The following is a 21,136-nucleotide window of genomic DNA, read 5'->3' as shown; positions in this document are numbered from 1 at the left end:
CCACGAGGGGGCAGTATGTCACACTGAAGAAGCCATAGTGCTGCCTGAAACCAATTCTTTCCAGTAATTTGATGCCCTGTCTCTCCCACACTCCTTCATACCAGCTTCTCCATATTGGATCTAACTTAAGCATCCAGTAGGACAAAGGGGATATGAAAAAAACTGTCTTCTCCATCTTCAATAATAGCTTTTATAATGTAAGTGGGATGTAATTGTATAGATTTCAAATGCAAGCAAACATTTTATAGCTGAGTGTGCTTATTTGAACAGACTAAAACAGAGCTTCAGAATTATGTGATGTTACATAATAATGAGAGCTTTCCACTGCTTTTGCTGTCCAGAAAATTATACTTGATGTGAAGAATTTTTAAAGTTTCAGGCCAAAATAAAACATATCTGAAACCCCCAGATCACTCAATAACTGAATTAAACATAGTAGGCTTACTGCAGTTTCCTCTCCCATCTCTGAGTACATTAGAAACTAGGAGCTCAATGATCGTCAGAATTTAACAAGATCTCACAGAAAACCCATACTTGTAAGATTTTCCCCCATAATGAGGTCAGTTTCCTATGCTGGGCCCCAGTTTCCAGGGATGCACATTTTAGGTATGGCTGCTGGAACCAGAAGAGAAGGAGGAGAGGAGCCTAAGAATGTCAGAGGTTCTCTGCCTGAGGCATTTTAGGGGGACAGGGTGGGATTTAGAGCTCTTAGGAGTCTTTTCAAAATCTCCTCAGAGCAAGCTGTTGGCTAAAGGGTCAGGAACTTTCAGAAACAGAGAGCAGTGCTTTTCCTGCTGCTACTAGAGACTAAAGGGAATAGGAGGAGTGGGAATACAATTTTGAAAGGTCACTAGCTACCTGCATCTTAATCAAGACCCTCCCTCCAACCTTCACTATTTCTTCCTCCAATTAATCCTTAAATAGACACAAGAAAGCTATAAGAGCTATCCCCCGCAAAAAAAAAAAAAAAAAAGCATTTTGCTAATAACAAAGTGAATTAGAGAATGAAATCATCCTTAGAAGAGTCTACATATAGCCCAAGCAAATCTCCAAGCAAAGCACCTGGAAGTTTGATCCATAAAATTAAGATGCTTCTCTACCAGGGTACCACCTGTCAACTTCCCCACATTCGACCCACATCCACAGCCTGCCCTCCACATCCAGTATCAGCTGAGGGCTGGTGAAAAAAAAATGATAGTGAGGGAAGCCATCCATGAACTTCTACCAGGAAGCAAAGTTATATAAATGACACACACACAGAGAGCAAAAGGCAATGATGTGTGGGAGCTGGGAATTCTACTGAATCAAAAATTTTCTGACCGGAATACATATTTTCTGAGCTACCTAAAAATCTAAGTTGTAGCCAAAGTACCAGTTAAAGTGTAGGGCCTCAGTTCTTCAGGCAGCTGACAAGGTGACAGCACTCCACGTTAATGAGCACATCTATCAAATAAGGCATGGGTATCTTCTGGAGAGGCTTGTCAAAAAAAGATATGAGGGTCAGGGTAGCCCAAGGTAGGTTCTTCATTTCCCTTCATCACTGCAGAGCTGGATCAGGAGCATGGAAAGCCAGTGTGATGTGTTCTGTCCCACAAGTCTTTTTCTGGAAGCCAAGTGAGTCATACTTAGTCATGCATTTTGGTCCCCACTGTGACTCCTGCACAGGAAAGGGGAACCCTAGAAGTCCTCCATCAGCATTATAAGGAACAGAGCCAGGTTTCTTTCAGAACACTGAGTCTGATCTCTTCCACACTGACTTGTGCTCACCAACTCTCTAGATCCCTCCCTGCTCACCCTTCCTTCACCTCTGTAGTGAGCAGGGAGAGGATGTGGAGCTCAGATCAGCTCAGAACCAACTGAGCAAGAACCAAAAGGAAGAAAAGATGAGGAAAAATAGAGGGTCACTTCAAATCTGAGACCAGCAAGTTTTCCATTTAGAAAGAGGATAGAATAAATGAAACCTGGAGACAATGAGGAAGAATCCTCTATGATCGGCCCCATGTGGAGTGTATCTTTCAGGAGGAAAGAGGCGGTGGGTAAAATCTACTGGACCAGCCTCTGGCCCTGGAGTAACAAAGTAAAAAAAAAAAAAAAAAAAATGGGCTTAACAATTCTTAATTAAATCTACAGGAGAAGATAAAGTTTATAGAAATCAGGGAGAAATCTGTTCTCATCTATAGGGATGTAGAGAAAGACTCAGAAATGCCAGAAAATGAATGAAAGGAAAGGGCAAAGTCCCACATGACAAATGAGTTTGCAAAGCAAGAAGAGCCAGACTTGCCAGCTCAAAGCCATAAGAAGCAGAACAGGAGCAACTCGGGAGCACAACTGTGATGCTTCAAACTTGAGGAATACTAACTAGGAGCCAGGCTACCAGGGCAAAGTCACTGCATGCTCCACTTCTGGAACACAAGAGAACTCCTACTATCTAAGAAAAATTGACAGCAAACTCACAAAGGCTGTGTAATCTATTTCACCTAGGAATTCTTTCTCCATGTGCTCTTCCCTGCCTCTTCCAGGTATCTGAAGTGATTTTAATCCAGCAGTTTGTATTGATAAAGAACTCTGATCCCAAGCAAATGAAGTATCCCCTTCACCTCAGTGATCAAGGGCCAGCAAACTGCAGCTCATGGGCTACACAGTTTTTACATTTTTACATGGCTAGAAAAAAGTCAAAAGGAGAATAGGTTGTATTAAATGAAATTCAAGGTTCAATGTCCATAATAAAGTTTTACAGTCATGCTTACTCGGGGCATATTACCTATGGGAGCTTTTGCAATAAAAAGGCAGAGTTTCTGCAACAGAAACATGTGGCCTCGAAATCTAAAATACTTACTAGCTGGTCCTCTTCAGGAAATGTATAGGGACCCTATCTAGACACTGCTAAATATGTAACAGTCATGCCTTAGACCTTGAGTCTGTCTGATTTCTTATCCCAAACTGTTAACAGAAAACTTTTGAAAAGGTGGGAGGAATGGGAGGAATACCTGAAAAATTAAACAGAACTTGGGCATGCTCTGGAAGGATGGGATCGCGCCCACAGGGCACTCACCAATAGAAGTGCTCCTCCACCATCTTGGTCACCGCACGGGACACAGCTCTTTCATGAGGTCCAAGGTTTTTGTTCAAATTCACTCCAAGTTTCTCTTCCAGAAAGTCAATAATGAATTCTGTGCCAGAAACTTTTTCATGGTTATATTCAATCCAAGGCATTTTCCCTTGAGCAGAGAGTTTTCCACCAAAATAGTTCTAAATAGAGCGTATTTTAAAAGAGAGAAAAACAATGTTGTTATTTCAATTTCATTGTATGAGTAACAGAAACACGCAGTCCAATCTTATATGTGACAGTGACTGCGCTATTCAAGTGAATGAACTCTGAAGGTAAACTCCTAAAGACGATAAATGGTTACTATAGGGGAAAAAACTTTCTTAGCTCAAATTAAGATACCAATTTATTCCTGTATTTCTACAATAGACTGTTTCATGGGCTCTGGACTCTGGCTTAATGACAAAAAAAAAAAAAAAAAAGACCTGGCAGCAGAGTCAGGGAAGTGAGGATTTGAGACAGTGGAACTGATCCTGGTAATAGTCAGCCTAGCTCTAATGTATAAACTATTCCAAAAATGAAAAAAGTGAATATAAACCATGAGGAGGCTCATGTTGACAAGGTTACTAACCAAAAAAACTCATTTGAAATCCAGTGGCTTACACTTGAATAACATTTAACACCACTACACTGGAAACAAGTGGTGCCTAAATTGTACCCTTAAGTATGAAAAAGTGCTGCAACAGGTTCAAATACAGCAATACAGCATTTCCTAAAATGCAGGTTCCTGGGCCCCACCCAAACCTCTGGTTCAGAATGGCAGGGAGAGCACCCAGAAATCTGTGTGTCTGACAGGTTCCCCTTTGATTTGTATGCATGCTACAAGCTTACAGTGTTTCAGAGGATTTGATCCCAGAATGTGTGGGAGGTGGGAGCGACATACTTCATGTATGTTTAAAACTGCAAAGTGATATGCATTCTTTGCTGCATAAAAAGCAAAGATCTTAACATTGATGTAAAGGATTCTCTGTGGATGCCATGTCTTCAATCACTTTTCTTAATAAATCTAGATCATTAGGCCCCAGAGTTGACTATTTAAACTGAATCCATTTTGTTGAATTCTATACAGCCTAAATTAATCAGATTATTACAAACTCTTCCTCATAATTCATACAAATAGATAGTCCAAACACTATTGGATAATGGCCAATATTGGCTTTTAGGGGGAAACCAGTACTCTCCACACCACACTGTTGGTAGGAATGTCAAATGGTACAATGACTACTTTGAAACCATCTAACCATTTCTTTCAAAAGCTAATACAAACCATTTCACTCATAAACATTTACCCAAGAGAGAAGAAAATGTATGTCCATGCAAATGCTTATACACAAAAGTTAACAGAAGACTTATTTGAAATTATCAGAAACAGGAAAAAAAAACACTTCCCTTTGAGAGGTAAATGAATAAATAAATCTAACATATCCTTACAATGAATACTACTCAGTTTAAAAAAAAGAAAATTGATACAACATGGATGAATCTCAAAATAAGTTCTAAATGAAATTAGCCATATAAAAGTGCAGCACATACTGTAAGATTCCATTTTTAGAAAATACAAACTGATCTATAGTGATGGAAAGCCAAGCAGTGGTTACAGGAGACAATGAGGGATGAGAAAGAGCAAGAGGAAGGATTTCAGAAAGGCACAAGGACATTTTGGAGGACAATGAATACATGCAGCATCTTGATTGTGGTGAAAGTTTCATAAGTATCTATCTATGTCAAAATTTATCAAATTAGACACTGAAAATATGTGCCATGTGTTGCATGTCAATTATATCCCAGTAAAGTTGTAGCTTTTTTGTTTAAGAAGATATCATTAGGTAATTTTTTTTCAGCACTAGGGATTAAATATAAGGCCTTACATATGCTAGGCAAGCAATTTACCACTTAGCTACATCTTCAGCCCTTCTGATCTTATTTTGAGGCAGGGTCTCACTAAGTTTCACAGGCTGGCCTTAAACTTGCAATTCTCCTATCTCGGCTTCCTAAGTAGCTGGGATTACAGGTACGCACCACCACACCCAACAGCAAAATTTTTCTATAATGGGTAAGGTAATAAATATTTTGGGCAAACGGAATGGTCTTTACTACAATAACTCAACTTTTCACTTGAAGGAGGAGTGCAGCAATGGACAATACATAAGTGGATGAGCATGTCTAGTTCCAATAAAAAAGTATTGAGGATCCTGAAATTTGATTTTATATAATACAAAATATTTCTTAGATATATTTTAGTTGTATATAAACACAATGTCTTTATTTATTTTTATGTGGTGCTGAGGATCGAACCCAGTGTCTCATGCATGCGCCAGGCAAGCTCTCTACCACTGAGCTACACCTCCAGCCCTCAAAATATTCTTCTTTTGACCTTTTCTCAACTTTTTTAAAACATAGAAATTCTTCTTCACTCATAGACCCAATGGCCCACAGCCTTCATCTACCAACCCGTGTACTAAAGGTACTCCTCTACCCTTTATCCTAAAAAGAAACAAAATTAGAATTAAGAAACCATTGGATCAAGACCTAGATAAGAAAATACCTCTTTGCCAAGGTGTGTCATGACAGAAAAATCTATGAGGATCTATTCTAGAATACTGCTGGCCAAATCCCCCTTTTAGGCTTAAAGCTCCAAAACATGAAAAGAGATGAAAAAAGTTACTGTTTCTCAAGTGAAACCCTTGGGTTAGCAACGGTGACTACTGTTCAAGTTGTTCTTGCCTAAATCCCACCCAGATTTGTGTGTGCCTTTCCCAAAAGCCAAATAATACATCTAACCATAAGGGAGAAAAACTGCAAAACTTCTAGAACAAGTATCTTTGCATCTAAGAACTATGCTTCCTACATATTGTTTGTGGTATGTACTAAAGAACACCAGGTCACTGAAGACCTCAAGTGAGATAACAGGGTTGTGCCTGGATATCATGACCCTTAAGGGCAGTCACCCATCTGTGTTCACAGGACTAGGCTTGGGCTTGGGTCATGGGCTTCTCCATTGGCGAGTTAATACCACCTTCGTGGAAGGCTGAAAAGCACAGTGGGTGCCACCTAAATGCTGTTTACCACTGTCTTTGATAGGGACTAAAGGGAACTTTGGTCTCTTGACTCTTGATGTCTTGATACTTTATCTCACTACTCATTATAAAGAATGAAAAGTGGGCCTGGCCTAAAAACGGGTAGTAACTATTTAGGTTACTGTTAGCCATACTGCCTTTGTACAATTCAGAAAATGGAACCTCATCTGACTAAATGCAGTCCATGCCCAGGTTCACATCTTGGCAAGGAGAGAAGGCAGTAGGCGACCTACACAACCCCCATAATGCAGGCCTAGACATCATCCTTGATGCTAACAAGAAGAAATGTCAAATACTTCTAAAAGTTACTAGAACATCTGACATTCTTATAATCTGTATAATAAAGATGTAAATTTATCAAACAACAGAGTCTATGTTACATATTTCTCCTGATAGCATTCATGTCTTCCTAACACAGTCTTATCTAGATTTGTCATTCTCAGATGCTGTCTTCCACAATGTCATCTGAAAAAATTCTTTGTAATAAAAATGAGACATAAGAACCCTGCTTCTAAAAATTATCTAGTAGCTTTAGTAGTTCTAGTCTAACCTCCTTCATACTTTTGATGTGTGATCTAGACAGACACCACCTAGTTACTGCCCACTCCTCCCCAGCTTTTATGGATATCAATCCCCCTGGTCTCCTGATTCATCTGCTCACACCAGGCCAGATCACTTTGCACATCTTTATCTTTTACAGGAGTCCCAGTTCCCAACCTCTGCAAAGTCCAATCCATCCTACAATATCAGTTCAATGTCATCTTGCTAGTGAACAGTTTTCCCAAGATGCACCCATTATCTGCCCTCCCTTCAGGCTTCCACTGTGTGGTGTATACTCCACTCCCCTGCAAAACAACTGTTCCCACGTCTACCTCTACACCTCACTCTCCCCTGGGTCCTTGGTACATTGTTTATCTTGACTGCTTTCTAAAATTAGTACAGAGGAATAAAAATTAGTGATCAACTTTTATGGAAATGGAGGCTCTGGCATGTTTGCATAACCAGAAATGGTATTTTGCTTACTAGCTAAAGAGACAGTATAATTAATTCTATCTAAGCAAAAATTAGATGAATTAAAAAGAAGAAACTCACAAAAATGTCCAAAGTAATTGGCAAGACTATGCGTGAGATAAAGGTGATCATTTCTTTGCCATTCATTTCAGCTTTTTGGAGAGTGATTATATTACTTATAAGACAAAAAAAATTAAATAATGCTTATTTTTCCATAATTTCCTGAAATATATTAAGGAACTCCTGGCCTGTGGTTATTTATGAAATTCGAGTCTGACTAGTCCACTGAGGATAGTTTCTTAAAGTTGTTATTATTATTATTGTTATTATTATTATTATTATTATTATTATTACTACTACTACTACTACTGCTACTAATACTACCAGGGATTAAACCCAAGGGCACTTAACCACTGAGCCACATCCCAGCCCTTTTTTGTATTTTATTTAGAGACAAGATCTCACTGAGTTGCTTAGGGCCTCACTAAATTGCTGAGGCTGGCTTTGAATTCTGAGATCCTCCTGCCTCAGCCTCCTGAGTCACTAGGATTACAGGCATAAGCCCTGCTGAAAGTAATTCTTTTTCTTTTCCTTTTTTCCTTTTTTTTTTTTTTTTTTTTTGGTACCAGGGATTTAACTCAGGTGCACTCGACCACTGAGCCACATTCCCAGCCCTATTTTATATTTTATTTAGAATCAGGGTCTCACTGAGATGCTCAGCACCTCACCATTGCTGAGGTTGGCTCTGAAATTGTGATCCTCCTGTCTCAGCTTACAAAGTTGCTGGGATTACAGGTGGCGCGTGACCGGCATGAAAGTAATATTTTTGAAGTTGATGTTTCCTCCTACAAGTCTGCCCCAGGTAATAATGCAAATACATGTACACTACATTATTAGCTCAGCAGAAAAGCCATAGGCTTTGAATTTTGAAATCTGGTTCTATCATTTATTCATTGTTTGACCTTGGACCTCCCTGGGTCTCCCTTTATTCACTTTGGCCTCAATTTCCTCATCTACCGAGTGTGGATAACACTGTGAGGCTTGAATGAGAGAGTGCACATAAGGTGTTTGACAGAACACTTTCATCGGACATATTAACATCAGCATCATCGACACCATTTTGAGATGAAGAATTGAGACCCAAAGTGAGTTCTCAGAGTTGGGGCTCTAGCTTGCTATAAAAGCCCCAAACTTTTCAGCTAAATTGCTATCCACTTCATTCACTTTACCTAAAATGATCAGGAAATGATCTTTTATTTCAGTGACTAACTTCCAAATAATTTGAGCACCTTTGAAGGATTATATAACACATTGAAAAAATCCATGCATCCACTACACATTGTAGTTTTGTAGAAAAGAATGTGCTTATTTGGAGGAGCTGCATGCTAAAGTCTGCATGGTTAAATGCCATAATGTCTGCAATGTATTTGCAAATTAATTATTTTTAAAAAAGTTAACAAATGGAAGCATAAAGATAAATAAAGCAAAGGAAGCAATATGCTAGCCATCAGTGAGTTCAGGTAAAGGACCTGGGGTGCTCCCTCAAATATTCTTTTCACTTGTCTATAGCTTGAGAAAAAAATTCAAATCACAAAAATGGAGGGGAGAGACAAGATCAAGAAATAAATTAGAAATCAAAAGTTAGGGCTAAGGGCCAAGGCAGGGAGTCCCAAAGGGGAATTTTCTTTCTGCTTTCTCTTATTTAAGAAGAATTATTTTGTGAAATACATGCTTTTTATACAACCAGTTACATCAAACAAGGTAGGTGTTATTACATATGTCTAGACAAATGTACAGAAGGATAGTCAAAAAATATGTTATGGTAATCGCTAGCTAACAGAATGTCAGGTGCTTTTTGCTTACTGTTTAAAATTTTTTTTGTACTATTTGAAATTTAGACAAGGATCACATGCTATCTATATTCTATATGTAATTGGAAAAACAGTAAAGCTTCTTTCAGAGGGTTTTGTTTGTTTTTCATTTTGTTCTGCTTTGTTTTTGTTTTTGTTTTTTGCAAACCCAGGGTCTCATGCATGCTAGGCAAGTACTCTACAACTGCTCTACCCAGCTTTGGGATTTTTTTTTTAATTAACTGTATCTCCTAGTACATTTTTTGGCAACTTCCTGTGGGTCTATATACTAAATATTTTTTATATTAAAGTATCATTATTTATATCTTGATTTTTTTTAATAATATGTCCAATATATCAGGGGCTAAAAATAATCCTGTAATCTTATAATTTCCTACTGAAGGTCACCAAATATTCATTCCTTTCCCATTTAGATTACAAAAATTTTAAATCTTCAATTACAAAGTCTTGATCCTAGGAACAGGGCATTTTCATCTTTTTTTTTTTTTTTTTTTTTTTTAAACAAGAAAGAAAGGGGCAGAGGGTGGAGATCCCTGGCTCCAGGACAAAAACACCTTTGTACTGATCAGTCCCAGCAATGGGCTCTAGGGTACTTCCAGAGCATGACTGAGGTGCAACTGCAACCACAAACCCATGCTGACAGTATAGAGTGCTCAGGGAACCCTGGGCAGTCGCAGAGCATTCATTTCTACACCATACAACCATCTTCCTTTAGGCTCTGTCACCCAGGAACACTCTCCATTTATTTTCCCTAGATCCTCACAGAAGAAGAAAACAGCCCTTTTTTGATCCCCTTTTAAAGATATATTTAATAAATAATAATAATTTGGAAGGGATAAGCATGGCTCTTCTTAAAGACCCCTGTAATAGGAGTCAGACATCACAGCAGGGCATGTATCCTGCTGCTCCCTTCTGCTTATTAAAAGGAGCTACTCTCAAACAGGAACAAAGGAAGTCTGGCTGCAGGTAGAGACAGGTCTGTAATAGTCAGCACTTGAGGGTCTGAAGGAAAGAAAGGAATGGGCAGAACAGTCCACACAGCAAGATTACTTCATTAAGGGTGGGAGAAGGCAAAAGATCTTGAAAGTAGCCACTGGTGGCAGTATATAAAATCCACATTTTGGGCCCTAATTACCCAAAAGCTGTCACAACTAAGTGAAGTGATATAGTCAAGAGCAATGATGGAATGGACAGGGAGCTGCTGGATAGCAATCTCTTCCTTCAATTTACGTCCCGCAGTGACACATCCTCAAATGCTGACTGCCAGCACCAAGCTAAACAATGATCTTCCAAATATGAACCAATGCATTTAGATGATTCAAGCCTGGTCTGTTTTTAGTGCTATTTTCTCCTCCGTTGCTAGCTTCGTAAGTCCTGTTTACTCTTCTCTCTGCTTCTCTCTCCAGATTCGCCCCTTGCACCCACGTTCGAGTTAAAAGACCCTCTTTCTGTTTGTTCCTAGATGTCCCATTCCTTCCCTATCCCCTCATCTGAAGTCCTGATTCAATGCTACTCTACTTTGTTCCCAGAAGACTTCCATCACAGCACTTTTCAAGCTGAAAGTACGTCGATCACCTTGTTCTAGCACAGACTTAGAAGGATGCTGGCCCCATCCCCTTTTCTCTACTGGCTCAGTAAGTACAGACTATAGGAAGTCAGGAGTTAGAGGAGTGATATCCTTATGGGGATATCCTTATATCCCACCAGCTGGTCTGTTGCAACCTAAGGAGATTACCTCTTCCCAGTGCTGCCACTTTGTAAGAGCCTAAAGGTAAACCCCAGACCAGTGAGAGCCATTTGGATGACTGGCAACAAATCAAAAGGACCACAGTGTTTAGGGGATGCCAAAAGCTCACCTCCTTCAATCCAGCTCCTCAGGGGCACATAATATGTAGCCTGAATTTTAGCCCTTCCTAGGCAAGGAAGCTGGCATCCCTGGTGAAAGCTCTTAAACCAGAATAACTAGACATATGAAGGGTACCAATACTACAAGAGAAAGTTAACACACTAAATATGTATGGTGTGAAGCATTCCTGGAACAGTCTAAAAGCTTTTAATCAACACAGCTATCCCTCAAAGGGATAAAAGAAGAGATCAGTAAGAGACTAAAGTTGAAATCAACAGATAAGATAGATAGCACAATGGATACAAGAACAGAATAAAGCAGTGCAATAGAAGTTCAAAGAGAAGAATGCTCCTAGAGACAATCAGAGAAGAATTAAAGGATAGAGCATGAAGATACAGAAAACACAATTAGAGGTTCTAATATACAGACAATAGTGAACAGGAATGGAAGAGAGGACAATAAAGAAGCAGAAAAAGGAACATTTTTAAAAAATTGATCACTAATTCCCTAGAATTAAAAAGAGATGAAGGACTCAGATTAAACAAGTTTATAAAGGACAAAGAGTACACATAATGACCCACACCAAGATACATTATAGTGAAACTTAAGAATATTAAAATATTAAAAGGAATTCCAAGAGAATTTACAGAGAAAAAAAGAATGAGAGTGAAATCAAACAGTAACACCAATGTAAAAAAGACAATAGAGTAATCTTTTTAAAACATGGAAGGAGAAAAACTTTGAACATAGATGTGAGGCTGTAATAAAGATATTCTCAGGCTCTCAAAGCCACTGAAGGCTCAACACATAAAAACTCACTCTGAAAATATTCACCAAGGAAGTATTCAAATAAAAAGATGAACAAATTCTGTAGGATAAGATATGTGGGCAATAAGGCTAGTCAAATAACAGTAAAGTGTGTCGCCTAAGAATACCAAACAAAAACGGAAAAGATTGCCCAAATTTCAGAATTAAAATGTTAAACAGTAAGACAATTGGAAAGATAACTGGGGAAAAAAGGAGACCCAAAGTACATGCAAACTGCTAATGTATTTGTATTATTGCAGGGTAAATACAGACTTCAGTAATTTAACAAATAAACCCAATGTGGGTCTTAAGAGTGGTTACCTCAACAAAATAGAATTTTTTAAATGACAGGAAAAATAGTTTTTATCTATCCATTAGAATGCAGGAAATGAGAAAAAAAATTTAACAAAAAGGAAGTGTAGTAAGGAGGAAAATATTAAATAGGATGTTAGAAATAACTCCTAACAAAACAGATATTACAATAATTATAAACAGATTAACTGACCAATTAAAAGACTCAGATTGAATATAAATAATGTATTGCTTATGAGAAACAAATGCACAAAAAGATAGAGAAAGCCAAGCACAAAAGAAATCTGGAAAATCCATTTCAATATCTGACAATACAGAATTCAAATTTTTTAAAAATCCTGAGGGTAAACATGTTCAAGCAAATAGATATATAAAGAGCTCTATATCCACATAATATGTAGTTCCTTAATTATTTCACTATTTTTAAAAAGTAACCACACACTAGGCAAAAAACCTCAATAAATTCCAAAGAACCAATAATAATACAGACACTATCTTCTCTGACCATAAAATTAAAAACAATAACAAAAATCAAAGCTTAAAAAAATTCCTTAAGGCTAGAACTTTGATAAACATAAGGGGAATAAAACATAAGGGAAATCTTTTAAATACATAGGATTAAATGGCAATGAAAACATAACACGTAAATTTATGAAAAATGACTTAAGCATTGCTCAGGGAAATCTATGCCTTACATGCATCCTTTTGTTCATTCTTTTGTTCATTCTTAAATGCTGAAATAAGCAAGTGTTTCCCTGAAAACCACTTGAACAGAACATGGAAAAGCTCTCACGATGTACACAAATATCTATCTGGTGCCTACTGGGCCCTAGAGACACCAGATTCATGAGAGACAAAATTTAATGCTCTCGATAAATGGAAACCTAGAGGAGAAAAAACATCAGACAATGGCACACTCACCGTTATCAACCGCTGCCCAGGAGGCCTATTTGAACCATTAACCAAAGTATACGTAACGTTAAAGGAAAATATTATGGCCCTGAATCCCACAAAAGTTCATTCTTTTGATCCATCATGAAAACAGATGTCAAATCAACAGACCCTGCAATTAAGTATTTCTATCTTACTAAGGACAGGGCACCACTACTTTTAGACCCCACCTCCTCTGGCATCCACTACATGATATTAAACACTTTCCCTGCTGAGTGATGTCATGAGAATAAAACATATTTGCAAACAAGTACCTGATAGGGTAAGTCAGCCATCCTTAAATAAGTTTCCATTTTCAAACAGAAAGGAGATAAACTGGGGACACCATTGTTAGGTCTTGCAAACTGATGCAAAATAATAGCATCTTTGGAGTCAATCTCTTGCTGTTTCCTGTCAAAACCAAAACAGAAATAAAGAACAATCTGCATGTTATATGTTTAGTTCCCTTATTTCCTGAGAGGACCCTGCAGAGTTGCAGTCCTCGATGAACATGCAGAAGTGTTTACTGCAGGGGCTTACCTCACCCAGCACTTGGAGAACAGAAGTTTAGTCAAAGCCCAAGAAGCTCTTGCAAACTCTGATATTACCATGACCCCAGTGACTCAAAAAAGTAACTATAAATCAACCACCTCTGTTACTGGTAGCTAACGGGCAGGAAGCATATTTTCTGGGACGGGTCCATCTCTTCTCCAAGTGGCTATGTTTATTGCCAGGGAGAAGTTGAACAAAAATTTCTGTGCTGATGATGTGTCACATAGAGTTCTAGAGGTTTCACAGATATCATTTCATGTAATGTTCATAATAACTTTATGCAGTAGGTATTGTCATCATACATGTTCTTCAGATGAGAAAACTGGGGCACAGAGGATTACCTTGTTCAAAGTCAGAACCTGGACAGTACCAGGTAGTCAGCACCTATGTTCTTGGCCAGGCTAAACTATGAAACAGTGTCTTCATGGTTAAGGCTCAGGAATAACAGTGCAGATTTGTTCTGCTATGATGAAGTCTGCAGGGACTTTAAAACAGAACATTCTGGTCCCTCACCTGGCCTTCCACCTGAAGTGCTATGAAACCTGGCTTCTGGGTTGGCTCCCTTGCTCTCACTTTTTCTCTCTCTCCTCCACTCTCTGTACCTTCGCAGGGTACCCACTTTGGCCACACAGCTCACGTTTTAATGTCTCTGCTTTCTCCTTTCTCCTGTCTCAGACACATATCCAGCTCTTCCTTTTGTTCCTTTTTAAAGTGAGGACCTTCCTGGATAGTTTTTCAATAGCCACTGCATTGTACAACAAATGCTGGATTCCAAATCTGGACACCTGGGGTCAAGTTCAAGCCCTGATTCCTTTTGGCCATGTCACTCTAGGCCTCTGTACCTGCCTTTACCTGAAGAGTGAGGATAATACCAATTCTGTATTGATTATTGTGTAGACTAAATAAAGGAATACCTGTAAATATTTAGTGAGCTGTCAAAGATTAAATAAGAGTAGTGGAATGTATTATTATTATTCAAAGAGATATCCCCAGAGGTCTTATCTCCTTAAACTATAAAATCTTATCATTCCATACAGTCCTACTTATATAATATCCCCCCCCCAGAATCATTTGTAATTTCCATCTGTCATTCTACCTAGCCATTTTCCAGTCAGATAAACTTCCCTTTTCCCAAAATCCCTAAGATTTTGCCAGTTACATTCTACACCTACTTCTAACCAGACATCATCTTTGTTGTATCACACGGATGCTCACTTACTTCAGCCTCCCTGCTTTGTCAAACAAATTCTCTTGAAGAAATTTACCACCCAAGGGCCCATTCAACTTGAAGAGATCAGAATGATTCATTTAAAAAATATCAGTCAAGTCAGAAGAATAAAAAATATTTGCTATTTTTCTGGCAATATTCACTATAAAACTAAGGTTTTCATTTAAATGAAATATGTGGGAGGTCAGTTATTAAAATCAAGAACCCACTTAGACTATGTTCCTAGTCAGCACAAACTATAGTCTTGATACTTAACTGTTTGCAGCTTTCTAGGCCTTTCCTTATTTTTAATATTTATTTATTATTATTTTTTTTAGTTTTAGATGGACACAATATCTTTATTTCATTTTTATGTGGTGCTGAGGATCGAACCCAGTGCCTCACGCATGCCAGGAGAGCGCTACCACTTGAGCCACATCTGGAGCCCAAGGCCTTTCCTTTTTTATAGTGAATGCATTCAATTGTATGACTATAGAATAGTTTGCCCTTTCATTCACCTGTTGAAGGACATCCTAATTGTTTGTATATTTGGGAAATTATGAATAAAGCTGCAATAAACATTCAGTTGCAAAATCAAATTAACTGATTTTGTCCAGTAAAGTAACTTATATAGCAAAGTGATATTTTCAAATTAGTGAGGCAAAATTTTAAGAACTGAAAGGAAAGGAGATAAATATAAAACTCCCTGCTCCACGGGACAGAACATCTAATTCTAATGGTTAATTTGGAGCATGTCATAATAAGAATGGATGCACACAATATGCCAGTGATCTTATATATAGCACACGTGTTAAATTATTTAATTCTGACAATAACACTATATAGTGAATATTGTTATGGTTTAAATTTAGATCATACCATGCTTATATTTTACAGAAGACAAGGAAACTGGGCTGGGGATGTGGCTCAAGTGGTAGCGCGCTTGCCTGGCATCCGTGCGGCCCGGGTTCGATCCTCAGCACCACATACAAACAAAGATGTTGTATCCGCCGATAACTAAAAAATAAATATTAAAAAAAAAATTCTCTCACACTCTCTTAAAAAATAAATAAATAAATAAATTAAAAAAAAAAAAAAAAGAAGACAAGGAAACTAAAGCTCCAAGAAGTTAAATACCTTGTCCAAAAAACACCAATTTAAGATCACATCTGTAATAATTCCAGTTCGTAAGCATGTCAAAGATACCAAAATGGAAATTTTCTCAACTAATTTTACTAGCACAATCAATTTGATTTAGAACATGCAAACCATTTGCCCATAATAGCTCGTGATGGATAAGCTTTACTGAATGCCTACAAATGACAAACTCTCTTCTAAGCATTTCACATGGGATAACACATTAAATCAATTCTATGAGGAAGGCTACTATTATTATCCCCATTTTACAGATGAGAAACTATGTAATCAAGAGCTTACTACAAGGTACATGGTTGGCCAGAGGCAGAATTTAATTTAAACCCAGACAATCCAGGTCAAGATACCTGACCCTCATACATCAGAAACTTCTGTCTAGCTTAGAAGACCAGGTGGGTTGTTTCTTGTAGAGCTATATTTTAGGAAGTAGCCTTGTAATGAGGTGATAACACCTGAAAAACACCAACTAGTCACTCAAGCAGGAGAAAAGCTCCTACCTGTATGGCTAAGTATATCACAGATGACCATGCCTCTGAGCATGGCTGATGAGTGGGTTGTTCATTTGGAGAGATCAGATGATCCATGGGCTGCTTTGAACTTACTAAGTAAGTTTTCTAGTATAGGCAGAGCTAGAGCACCAAAAGTACAAATGAGCTACTAGTAATTAAGTCCTTACTTAATCATTCACTTTACAAACAACCAATTTCCAAATGTCTTAAACTTAAGATAGTTCTCAGATTAATTTCCACTCAGGAGAAACAGAGGGTTGGAACAATATATGGTGGTGGAAAAAAATATGAATAAAACCTCAAATGTCATCCCAGACAAGCACCCATCTCCCTACTAAAATATCTGCTTTGGTTATTCTCATTAACAAGCCTTCCTAAATAATTCTCACCTGTCACCTTATTTGCCACTCCAAGACATAGCTACAGGTCTAGGTAAAGTCTGTGCAGCAGAAAGTCTAAGCAGGGTGGGGAAGAATTTGCAGTTGCCAGTGAACACAGATAATGTAGTCATTTCAAGGTGTGTTTTCCATCCCATGTGTTTCAGATTTTGTTTTGTTTTGTTTCACCTGTGCTATACAGACAATTGAAGCTTGAATTTCACCTTAAGTGAAAGTCTCCAGCTTGTAACCTCTGAAGCCTCAGTCCTCAAGCCTCCTGTCTTCTAGGGCAGAGCCCTAGGAGCTGACAGGAAGTCGGGTCCCCACCACAGGTCTGAACAATGCCTTTCCTCAGCAATCCCTTGGTTCTCCACATTTCTCCTTCTATTCCTCCAACAAAACTTTTCAGAGTAGACACTTTCTAGGAGGCAGTATAAACAGCACAGTCTCCACTCATGGACACACATTCTCACTCTTGAATCCTACAGCTCTTACTATGTGATCTTGGGCAAGTTGCTTAACTTCCCTCAGTCGAAATTTCTTATCCATAAAATGGAGAACAAGCTTCAAAGCGACAGTCCTTAGGGATGAGTGCAATCACACACATGTACAGCACCCCCATACAGAGTCCCTACTAAGTTTTCATACATGGACAGCACTTTGTTATTACTTGTATCATGGCAGGGATTACCAAAATTATCTCAAACACTTGTCAAGAAATGAAAGTGAAAACTAAGGATTTAAAACTCCTTAATCCATGTATCTAGTGTTGGGCCTTGTGGTCCCTTAAATGGGGAAGGAAATGTCTGTGGGTAAAGGGCTCTGCAGAAGACAGGGACTACACCTGCTAGGGTGTGGCCTATTCCAAAGTGACCTCTGAGCTCCCCACTATTTCTGCAAGGTCATTTAAGTCATGTTTCCATTATCCCTGCGAAGCCTTCACTCCTCCCTCCCCAAACTGGAAAACTGTTCAGAAGCCACATGGTCCAGGACCTTCAAAGGTTTTAGATTGGAATATAATTAAGGAACAACTGATTACCACTTAAAATACTGCACAAATGTTCTTTATATGGTTTGAAACCTAACTTGAAATAGAGCTTCCAAAACTATCACAAATATGGAATAATCTAGGAAAATAATTCACTTTAAAAATATTTTTATGTGGTTCAACTAGATCCAATGCACTGGAGAAGAGAATTAAATGTGTAACATGCTTAAAATAAACTTCTCAATTCTCAGTTGTGGGTAGATAATGAAAGCCAACAAACACATTTTCCCAGACCTAAATAATTTCCCATCCTTTCAGACAGAGGAAACATTCAAGATAGAGTCAGGATGTCACGATGCCCTCCTGGAATCCCTGCAGGCCCATTAAAGGTCACCTGCCACTGTCTTTGTTATAATAACATCTTGTGCTGGATGTCCACCTAGAAAACCATGGTGTGGCCACATTTCTCCCTCTTCAGAATATACTGGCCAGGAGGGACATTCTGAGCTATTGAAAACTGCTCTGCTTCAGGTAATCTTCCAGGCTCAAATTGAAGCTGAAACTCATGAAAATTTTAAGCATAAATTGTTATTATCAATTAGCCAAAGCCTGTGTCAGAACCCTGTGCTATTACTCTATACCAACAAAGATCTCCTGTGACACTGGATGTACCAACAGCAGGGGTCTCCATTTTCCGGAATTTCCATGTCAATTCTGTAAACATTCTGCTGCAGCGGATGCAACTGTTTACAGCCCTGGGTGACTCCAGTGTTATGTCAAACACGCCCATGTGCTAGTCTTACCCTTGGATCTCCTACTGCTCACACAGTGACATTTAAGCTTGAAGATGGTGCTTAGCATTCAGTATCAGACAAGCAGATAACCAGGTTAAGACTGCATCAAAACTGCACACGACTACATTTAGCCATGCATCTCTAACCGGAACCCGCTGCTTTCTAGAGCTTTTGCAATTGCAGCTTCTTGAAGATGTTGACACTTAGGGAGGAATAGCATAGAACTAATCTTTTTAGTAATAGATGAGGTTAGCAGTTGGTATTCCAACATTATTAACTATGAAACCTATAAGGCATTTCACAAGAGTGCAACTTAGTATATCTACAAAGCCTAATTCTATTGATACAAATATCTTCTTAAGGATATTACTCAAGAGTATTTTGCTGTATAACAACTAGTAACCCATAGCATTTTTGCTTGTAGCACCGAAAGGCTGGGTGACAAATGTTCTTCCCTCCCGGCACCAGTTTAATTCAACTTAACTGCCCCTCAAAGCCAGGTGACCAGAGAGGACTTTCGGGGTAAAGTAAGGGCAGAACCCGCCTGGGCATTTGGGCGGCGTGACCGAGGGGCTGGCCACAGGACCCCCCTAGCGCAGGCCCTGCCCCGGCCAGGTGCCCCTCTCGGCGCCGGTGCGCGGGGCCCTCTCTCCGGCTCACCTAATGACCAGGAGTTCGTGGAGCAGATACGCAGCTGCGGCCAGCAAAGCTCCCCCGGTCAAGTAAAGGGTTTTCTTCCACCAGGGATCGGAGCCCAGCCCTGCCATGATCCCACCGTAATCCTGCAAAGGGAAAGCGATGATGTCCCCATAAAAGGAGAAGGGCTCCTCGGACCCGGCCCACCAGCCGAAGAAGGAGACGCTCTGGTTCCAGCTCAGATCCACCACGCACGGCCTGGACGAGGCAAAGCCAACCCCCCAGTGCATGCTGCGCGGCTGGCTCCGGGCGCCCCTCCCTGGGCCCGCGCCGCCCGCATGGGAAGGGGCCGGCACGGCCCGGCGCGGGCTCAGCTGAGCGCGGAGGGCGCGGGCGGCGCGGGCGGCGGAGACCGAGGAGACGGCGGAGGCTGAGGAGGAAGAGGAAGGGCGCAAGCCACCGGCGGCTGGCCTGGACGGCGAGGCCCCGGGGCCTTGAGCCTCAGCGGCGGCCGCCGGCTGCCCCAGTAGCGGCCTCTCCGCGCCGTTCTTTGTGTCGGCGCCTGGAGAAGGCCGCGTGATGTCATTGCTCCCCGGGGCAGGGAAACAGAGGCGGGATAGTCACCTACCCCGCGCCCTGCCCCCGCCCCGCATCTCCGCGGTCCGGCGGCCTCCGCCCGGGCCGGAGCTGCAGGGTTGGGGTGCGCCGGGCGGGCTCCGCGCCTCCAGGAGGCACGCCCAGGAACCGCTCTCCACGCGAGGGCAGGGGCTGCGGAGGTGGCTGAAAATGCGGCTCTACCGCCAGCAAGCTGTGGTCGGGCCTGGATCTCGGTCTCCCCCCTCCCTGACCCGTTCCCCGCCTTCGCTCCAGCCCCTCCCGCAAGTCCCGAGAGCGGGGAGTTCGCGGGACTCACCTGGGGCCGCGCGGAGATGCGGGCAGGAAACGCCACCAGGCGGGGTCTGGGGACGAGGGCCCGGATTAAGGTCGGGCATCAGATTGTGTGGCCGCCCGGAAAGTACTGTGTATTTGCATAGCTGATTTTAAAAATAAGAATTATCTAGGTCTTCGCAGTGTGTTTGACAAATGATAAAATGCACTTTAGGTGGAGAAATTTTCTGACAGACCCATCTTAAAAGTCTTAACACTTTAAAGCTTTATCAGGAAACTCACTGATATAGGTTTTGTCCCCCACCACACCCCTACTTCCCCATGCAGAAAATGTGTTCAATTATTTTTCCCTTTTTGAATTCATTTTTTTAAGTGTTCCTGAGTACAAAGAACAGGCCAAGTGTCATAGAGGTTGATGATATATACACAAATTCTAGCAAGAACATGGGTAGTTTAAAAATTTAGAGGAACTGAATAAAGGATTGAAGATGGGGGTTCATCACTCTTAAGGTGGAAGGTTGTATATAGGCAGAATCCAGGCTTTTGCCTGATGCAGCAAAGGCTGGGCTAAAAGGGCCCCACCCTTTCCTTTCTACTTCCTCCAATATACCAGCAAGGGCAGTCAAATTGTTAATAAAATGTGGGCACGTTGTAAGCCCCAAGTAGGTAAGATTGGAGAGACCATCCAGGCTGATGCCTAAACACCAGCCTTCAGGGTTCCAGTCATAACTGGGAATGAGGTAGAGGTAGTGTGTATAGTTGAAACTAAGCCTTCCTGAGCAAGTTGCAGAAGTGAAACCCAATGGAATGACTGAGGTAATCACCAGATTACCTTCTAGGGAGAGGGGCCAGAGAGCTGCAGGGCCTTATTTATAGGAAGTAGATGAGTTTGGGATCAGAGCTGAAATGCTCTGGGATAAGGAACAAAGAGGGCTGGAACCTCTCTGTGGTTCATCTGTGCCTTCTCCACTTTATGCTCAGCTTTTGCTCTCAGTAAATGTTGAATCCACATGTAAAGAAAATAAGTTTGATGTTTGGTACCAAATTATTTGCTTGAATCTCTAGGTCCA

General features: G+C 40.3%; 1 protein-coding gene across 5 annotated transcripts in view; it reads right to left on the bottom strand.

Annotated features, from left to right (window-relative positions):
* The window catches only part of Faxc (failed axon connections homolog, metaxin like GST domain containing), a 68,730-nt gene extending 48,617 nt beyond the window's left edge, over positions 1 to 20,113 (bottom strand). Inside the window, exons 1-4 of one of the 5 annotated variants that reach the window (XM_058575499.1) lie at positions 19,807 to 19,988; positions 19,203 to 19,324; positions 13,236 to 13,371; positions 3,053 to 3,249 (exon numbers count right to left, since the gene is read on the bottom strand). In XM_058575499.1, coding sequence (XP_058431482.1) covers positions 3,053 to 3,249; positions 13,236 to 13,371; positions 19,203 to 19,309 — 440 coding nt within the window. In that variant the 5' untranslated portion in view covers positions 19,310 to 19,324; positions 19,807 to 19,988. Of the gene's footprint in view, positions 1 to 3,052; positions 3,250 to 13,235; positions 13,372 to 15,598; positions 15,737 to 19,202; positions 19,551 to 19,806; positions 19,989 to 20,091 lie in introns of those variants that run through there. The other 4 variants (XM_058575506.1, XM_058575510.1, XM_058575502.1 and 1 more) reach the window with 4 other exon arrangements.
* Positions 20,114 to 21,136: the final 1,023 nt, after the last annotated feature.

Source organism: Marmota monax, unplaced genomic scaffold (assembly GCF_021218885.2).
Source record: "Marmota monax isolate L192 unplaced genomic scaffold, Marmota_monax_Labrador192_F-V1.1 WCK01_AAM20220418_F8-fsc00013, whole genome shotgun sequence".
Lineage (NCBI taxonomy): Eukaryota > Metazoa > Chordata > Mammalia > Rodentia > Sciuridae > Marmota > Marmota monax.
The sequence above is the reverse complement of the archived record's forward strand: the minus strand, read 5'-3'. Positions and strand labels throughout refer to the sequence as shown.